Here is an 8152-nt window from a genome sequence, read left to right on the forward strand (position 1 = left end):
TCTAATTGCTACCCGCCAAAAATAGTACAACGCCACGCTTAAAAAACACCAGCTGTTACTCTACATTGTGTAAGGCTGGTTTCACACGTGCCGGTTGAATTTGCCAGGCACCGGGCGCACATTTCCAATCCGACTGCCCGAAAGAGTTGCACTCGATTGACACTTGAGAGCAGCACCGTCGCTAAGCCGCGTACGCACGCACGCACACAACTACACTCGGCTTTCGGGTAGTCGGATCGGAAATGTGCATCCGGCACGTGTGAAACCGGCCTTAGTGGTGTAACTAAAAAAATGGTCGGTATTCAAAAGTTACTAAAACCCTTCCGACTTACTATTTTTGTTACAAAAATAAAATCAATAAACTTACAGGTCTTAAATGTCTTTCTTCCTTGCTTATACATTTAAAAATTCTGTAATCACGTCTTGCAATGCCATTTTTATGCTTAATTGCTAATATAATAAGTTTACCGAGTCTAAATTAATTAACTGAATTTCTTCTATATTCTTTAATTAATTTGAATTTTCTAAATGTACGTTTTACACTAGCCATGGTAGTCGGCGATTCAGAAGATGTATGATGTAAGACTTGATGCAAGACTATTTTAATTTTCTGTTTTTTATAAACGGATGAACCTGGGTTATTAATATATACATATTTGGCGATCTTTTTGAGGCCTTCTGACCCCAATGGCTCGCGTGCGCTAACTGCTTCCGCAGCACAGTAGTTACGCCACAGGTTTCCCGCGACTATAGCTAGGTCTCACTGCTGTACGCATGCGCCTTTTAGCTAATTAGCTTTTATGAATTTATTATATAGAATGGAAATGAATATGAAAATATTTTAGAGTTATCAATTTGACAGTTGCGAAATGTACATTTGCTGTTCAAACCCAAACCTAACCCAAGCGAATATAATGGTTAATTTGTTTTGGTTAACAACACGGGAAACAACTAGTGGTTTTTGAGAGTTACGCCGCGCTAACTAACAACTACCTTGAATTTCCATGCCTCGTAACAGGCAATTCTGGCCCGAACTCATCTTGTATTGGCCATGACCTCCCCAAATTTATTATAACATAGAACTAGAATTGTATTGTAATAAACAAGTACGCTAATAATATATAATATAATTATGTTTCAATATTAAAAATAAAACGGTTTAATATTCACAAATTGTAGTAGAATAATTATAAAATACAAAGTAAATGAATTGGTTGTTTTATACATTTATATTCAATACAATCACAATAAGAAAAATAGTTTCACAAAATCAAGACAAAAACATAATATATAAAATTAAAATAATTACAAAATTTCCATAGCTTCGTTCCAATCGAACTCTCCATCTTTGATCATCTCAGGCATGTTTATATGGCATCCTAATTTGTCTTTCGATATACAACTAAACATTTCTTGAAATGGTTTATAACATTGCAAGGAAGCGCAATCTCCTATGATGATCAATTTATATTTAGCTCTGGTGATTGCGACTGTTAAACGCCTTTTATCATCCAGCAATTGCTTTTCCTGAAAAAATGCAATTTGTGTAGTATTTGTATGATTTTTTAAATTTTTTAACAAACACATACCTTATTAGCTACAGTATTCAATTGATTTACTTTCCAAGTTTTTGTACAAGAGTATATGATCACATCTTTATCTCTCCCTTGATATTGATCGACAGTGTTGATTTCAATTTGTGACTCTTCTCCTAACATCTTTTGCAAATGTTTATTCACAATACACTTCATCGAAAAAACCTGATCACGATACGGCGCTATAACGCCTATTTTATCAACGCTCACACCACCCTGTAAACAAAATATTATTAAAACAACTTCACTATTAATATTTTAACACAAACTGACCTTTAACAGATTAGCTACAATATGAACAATCAACGCTGTTTCACAAACATTAGTATATTTTGTTGCACTAGCATTCTTCGAAGCCAATAAAGATTGGTTATCCAAGCATTGTGCATGAGTATTTCCTGTGTCAATCAATGTAACAGAATCTTGTACGCTTGTTGATAGGCAAGTTTGGATCCATTTCATTTTAATATTCTTCAACATCTAAAATACAATTAAGTATTAAATGACGTAAAATGAAACGTGTAAATTCTATCAATATATATTTACATTTTTGTTGAACTGAAGAGTTGCATCTTCCACGCTTTTATTAGCACATTTCAATTGTGATTTATAAGTCAAGCGATTAGCTAGCTCCATTATGATTTTGTTCATTCGGTATTGAAGAGTTAATGAAACGGTGGCTCCTAATCCATCCAAACGGACGAAAAGACTTTCGTCCATTCCTAAAGATCTTTCAGTAGAAAAATAAACGTTAGATTAAAATAAAATAATTATATTGAAACTATTTGAAAATTTTTCAGTATCTAATATACGTAATGTAATATAGAAGGATATTCGGATAGTAAAAAAAGAGCACTTTTTCTGGTATTGCTTTTTATGTAGTACATTTAATATTCCAATACCTTTAAGGGGCAGAATTCATGCAGATTTAAAATATTATTAATATTAAATATGTACCTTGCATCGTTGTTCTTGACTATAGGTGGAAGCTGATCGGGATCGCCAACAAGAATAATTTTTTTTGCAGCAAATAAAGGACGCAATATAGAGCACTGCAATACCTAGTTAAAGCAACATAGATATTTTTTAAATAGTTAAGGAATTGAGTTACAAGAAAAATAAGACTCACTTGGGTGCTCTCGTCTACAATACAAACATCAAAAATTCGCTTTTGAAGAAGGACATGATGTGATCCCAAACAAGTGACTCCCACTATATTCTGAAATATGATAAATTAAATCAGTATACAGACGCATGTAAATTCAGTTTCAATATAAACACAAACTTACAATACTATTGTACACATTCTCTAACTTTAAAGGCGTATCGCAGCACTCGGTTAAAGCGTGTTCACTGTATGCTATTAGTTCAGGATGTATTCGATTGTGTGATCCGAGTCTAAGCATTTTCATATTGCGATCTTTTAATCTGTTGAAGAATCACAGGTATAAATAAAAATGGCTCATTATTGAATAAATTACGTTGAAGTACCTTAGAAACACAGTATCGATAGCAGAATGAGTTTGGCTCGTTATCAACACAGATTTACCTAATTTAACGAATAATTCAACGAGAGAAACCAATGTTTGAGTCTTGCCTACAATATAATTATATAAGTACATATTAGAAACTTAGGAATTGATTTATATATGTATATAAATGATTTAATTTACCAGTTCCAGGCATGCCTTTGATTAAAAGATAATCTTGAGTTTGTAAAGCTTTCAATACAGCTTCGAGTTGATCGCGATTCAATTTGTCAAGTATATCTTTTGCTTTGTCTACGGTTATTCTTGAAATTTTTGCGTTAGATGGCGTATATTTTTTATTGATGATCATTCTTTAAAAAAGATAGTAAAATAAGAATAAGGATATAAGTTAATATATTATAATATACGAAAGTTTGCGAAAAATGATATACATATATAAAATTAATTTAATAATAAAAAACATACTCTCTTAATTTTTTCGCTGTCTCATTATTATCCATAAGCAAACCCAAGTTTGTTAAATTATAAACTATAGTCGATGATGAATCGTAAGCGTCAATGCTATACAAAGCTGATTTCACGTTTCTATTAGTCAAGTTTCTAAAAAATAAATAAAGAATTGAGCATCTTGATTAATATATAATACAAACATCATCATAATTAATATATACTTTGTTAGACTAATTGAAATAATCTTATTGTCCACATGAGTCACAAAACCCGAATCTTCGGCATATTTGAAACATGAACTAATCACTACATAATCGCCGATTTGAAGCTGACAATGATATATAGTATCCAACTGATCTAAAATTGAATAAATATATAAATTTATATTAAGTAACATAAAATATTATTAATATTAATTCACATACTATTATTCGATAAATAATTTCTTTGAAACTTATGCTCGAAACGATTTTCTTTATATATAACAGTTTTAACAATCATATTGCTTAAGCACTTTCCACGTTTTTCTCTTTCCATAGGACGTATATTCCAAATATCTCTCTTCTTAACAGCATCTTTTCTTTCTATCTCATCAATGTTTATGAGACGACACCAATGAAGGAAGTAATCAATTTCAACTTTTGATAAATGACCAATTGCATCATCTTTCAGTTTAATCAAAGCGTGACTATTTGGCGTATCTCTATATTTATTTTCACTATTGAAAAAGTAAATCCATACATTAATCATTTATAATTAATTATGATAATTATAATGGACTATACCTTAAATATATAGAACATAGGGTTAAATAAGGACACTTTGGACAAGCGTGATGTTTGCTAGTCGGTGGTGGAAGAATAATACACTGTTCCTCTGATTCAGTATCAACTTTTTCATAATTGAAATTTGACTTCCATTTTTCCATGTAATAAACCAGCTGATTCCTCAAAATACTCAAATCCCGCTTTTCATTATGGTTTGCTGTTATTTGATGAATTTCGAAAGCATCTCTGTGAAATTAATTTGTTCATAAGTTACAAATACATTAACTTTTTCATTGTCGAGTCTAAATATTTATGTATTACATAATAAAATATATATGTTGAAGAAGAAAATACCCTACAGTCCATTAAAAATGTGTCTAATGCTTTCTTCATGATGACATTAGATCCGGTAATTCTCGCCAAAGTAGCAGAAGCAGATATATCAGATTTATAATTAAAAATTCAATAGCATATTTACTTTAAGTAGAGCAGCAGTCCCTCAGTAATAGAATTATCTTTAGATCCTTTCTTCTTCTCAATCTCCGACATTAGCATAGTGTACAGAATTACCTGTCCGCGATGTTCGGCCGAATTACTAGATATTCCAGTCTTCAACTCCAAAGGCATTAGTATCTTTTTAGCTGAAATAATTAATTAACATTGTTAGTGTTTCTTAATGTATAAACTAATCTCAAAAATAGTATACTTTTATTATTATGTATCGTCACTTGAACAGTAACATCAATTCTGCCAGAAATCCCCAGTTTAGGTGACCATATATTCTCTTCTATATCAACAATTTCATTGATTGATCCGTTCCATTGTTTAATCTTGCGACTGTTACTCGGAGAAGCAGAATTTAATTGAGATGTTTTCACATGTTTGTTCATAAACTCGCTGATTTGCGGTATAAACTTTTCCATCTCAATCAACCCTTGCTCTATGCTTAAACCTGATTCGTAAAGGGTATAAACAAACTTTGGCCTTTTCAACATGTCTTTACACGCTGAAGTGATTTCGTTTGTGTGGTAATGCTTATTGATGAGACATATTTGAAATAATTCGTGAACCAGTGTTCCAATGACCATCTGAAAAGATTTGCATATTAGATCAATCGTGGTGAGCAGAAAAAAATATTTAGATGCCCTTACATATTTATTCGATGAATCAATTCCTCTAAAATTGCTCTGTAAAAGTGATTTTCTCATGCAATACAACGAACCGACAATATCGGTACCGGTGATTAATGTATCGGGACTTATAACAAAATAACCATCTTTGTTTGATATATAAAATTCATTATTTTCATCTTTTACAGCAATTAATGATACCCGATTTCCAACTTCAATTGTGACGTTCCTCCTATAGAAAATAAAAAATGTAAAAATTAAATATATATATAAAATTAATAGTAGAAATGATTAAAACTTTCTATTTTTGACTTGATCACTCAAATAACTCGTGAATAATCTGAGAAACTAAAATAATTATTAATAGTCCTTTCTCTCTACATTTCTTGTGTCAATTAACTTATAAATTGTATGAATCACACATTTTATTAAAGTGCATTAAACAATGGGGATATAAATATAATGTTCTAATAGTGCTATGGAAAAGTTGTATTGCTATTTAAAAATTGTTAAAAGATTCTCAAAATATAATCAAAAATTGTATATTTATTTAATAAATAATTCATTGTGAACATTTAAATCACTGGTCAATATTCTAAAACGAAACAAAATGAATAGTTGCCTACTTTTAAAACCATATAAGAAATTAATAATACAAACCAAAATTCTTTAAGACAACAATATCCAGATTCATTGTTTGAATTCTTAAGTTTTAATTTAATGTGTAAAGTTGATGATTGTACATCGATAACATCACACGTTTGCCATTGACTCAAATCTAAATCACCTAAACTCTAGATCACAAAACACATATTAGGAATACACAAAAAATATAATAATAATGTTAATTATAACAAACTATACCATATTTAAAGAATCAAACTCATTAAAATCCATATCATCAAGAAACATATCAAACGGTTCATCAATCTCTTTATTTTCTTTCTTATCTTGGGACGATTCAACATCACAAAAACCGGAATCGACGCGTTGAACACCATCCTTTATTTTTGTATCCATTTCTTTAGCAAGAGCCTCATGCATATCGACTTTATCAATTTTTAATTTCTTCGAAGGTGAATTATAAATAAAATCTTCGTTTTTATCACACAAATTCTCAGTGTTGTTAAGGACATTTTTTGTTTTTACACCCAATTTTCTTTCGTGCGTTTTATGTTCTATTAAAGCTGCCTTATCATCGCCCTTAAATATTTTATCATCTTGTGCGTGTAAATCTTGTAATATATTAGTGTTTTCTTTATGTTTGGGGCTCACTTTAATGTGACTCGCAGACGCAGTGGTTTCATCAACAGATTTAGTTTTTTTAAGAGCCAATTTGGAGAAACCCTGTTTTGTAAAGAACGATGCGATCGTCGTCTGCGATTTGGGCAAATCTTTCACCTGCGAAGTAAACAAAATAAAGAACATGTGTTCTACGCAGTGAATTTCACATTACAAATTGTCATAATTTTTATCATCACATTTACTGTTTTATTAATTATTTTACGTGGTCGTTCAAATACCTTTTTTTTGTTCATTTTCAGTCAGTAGTTACTATGGATACATTGTCATGTCAACGATCTTTACCGCCAAACGGAAACGTCACGTAGAGATGTTCTATAGAGTTTTAGTAACAGGTGTGCGACTATGTATTATAACTACAATTAAAAAGAATAAATTTATTATTAAAAATGAAGTTGTTTTATTTGCTATACAATATTTATTGTAATAAATATATAATTATTTTGTATATTGTCATAATATACAGATCGCATATACTACACTTAATGCATTCCTAATATATGAGGCATTGAATGTGAAGGCTAAACTAGCATTAACCCGTAACCAACTACGTAATTTAAAAAGCAGAAATACTCTAAACTTAGTCTAAGCGAATCACAGAGCGTTAGTATTATTTTTAATTTTTCAATTATATATTTTTGATTAATAATATTAATCAATAACTCGCTCTGATGCACGCATCAGACGGCGTCTTAAACTTGCGTCAGTATTTGTTTGCCTGTCGTCGGGAGATTTACGTCGAAGCGCAGAATATTCCTGCTCTTCTCAATTATTTTTATTACTTAACAAGTATATTTTATATTTTAAATTATTTTAATATAAACTAACTTTAGTTTAAATAATATTTATAGCGATGGCCGAAAGATATAATGTTTCCGATGAATAGGATTTCGAATTTATAGGTGTGGAATTTCTCTCAAATAGCAAAGACGTAATTGAAATGTTCGAATCAGAATCAGATGAAGATTATTGGAATTACGAAGTAAATACTTTTCACATTTACATTTAAAATTATTCTTTATTATAATAGCAGTAATAACAAATTTTCATTATTTATAATTCATATCAAATATGCCAGATTCATAAGAGTGTAATGAAAACACAGAACATCCGTATAATGTAAATATGATATCAACATTTTAATATGAGAAAAAGATATGACAGATATATATTATTTTGCATGCTGTCAATGCTGGAACATCTTACATTCAAAATTGCCAGGTATATAGGGGCATGATCCATTAAAAAGATAAGTCAACCTGGGATGAGTGTCGTCAAGGACATGACAATAAAATATAACGATACCAAGAGAAATATAATCACATACATTTTTTTCACATCCTTTTCATTAGCTCAATGTCTATTACAAAACATTTGTTTTCTCACCAGTGCATTGAGGGCCAATAAGCCCAAAATAC

At 30.5% G+C, this 8152-nt stretch overlaps 1 protein-coding gene across 1 annotated transcript; it reads right to left on the reverse strand.

Moving 5' to 3' along the window:
- Nucleotides 1–1210: 1210 nt before the first annotated feature.
- Dna2 (DNA replication helicase/nuclease 2) lies at nucleotides 1211–7046 on the reverse strand. Its single transcript, XM_088205760.1, has 19 exons — nucleotides 6956–7046; nucleotides 6297–6833; nucleotides 6093–6226; nucleotides 5454–5664; nucleotides 5009–5390; nucleotides 4781–4943; nucleotides 4321–4548; nucleotides 3961–4253; nucleotides 3757–3892; nucleotides 3551–3685; nucleotides 3269–3435; nucleotides 3087–3192; nucleotides 2885–3023; nucleotides 2725–2814; nucleotides 2553–2656; nucleotides 2142–2325; nucleotides 1869–2075; nucleotides 1590–1811; nucleotides 1211–1527 (listed from the first exon to the last, which is right to left on the reverse strand). Exons 1-19 carry the CDS (start codon nucleotides 6968–6970, stop codon nucleotides 1306–1308), a joined length of 3675 nt encoding a protein of 1224 aa, XP_088061886.1. The 5' UTR covers nucleotides 6971–7046; the 3' UTR covers nucleotides 1211–1305.
- Between the last annotated feature and the right edge of the window lie 1106 nt (nucleotides 7047–8152).

Source organism: Plectrocnemia conspersa, unplaced genomic scaffold (genome assembly GCF_051122295.1).
Source record: "Plectrocnemia conspersa isolate PC_06_02 unplaced genomic scaffold, ASM5112229v1 ptg000002l, whole genome shotgun sequence".
NCBI classification, from domain to species: domain Eukaryota; kingdom Metazoa; phylum Arthropoda; class Insecta; order Trichoptera; family Polycentropodidae; genus Plectrocnemia; species Plectrocnemia conspersa.

Bases quoted from the DNA above. Each gene is read 5' to 3' on its own strand.
- Dna2 (XM_088205760.1), bottom strand. The intron at 3,193-3,268 runs GTAAATTAAATC...ATTATATTGTAG, and splicing joins CAAAGGCATGCCTGGAACTG to GCAAGACTCAAACATTGGTT. The intron at 1,528-1,589 runs GTATGTGTTTGT...GCATTTTTTCAG, and splicing joins TGAATACTGTAGCTAATAAG to GAAAAGCAATTGCTGGATGA.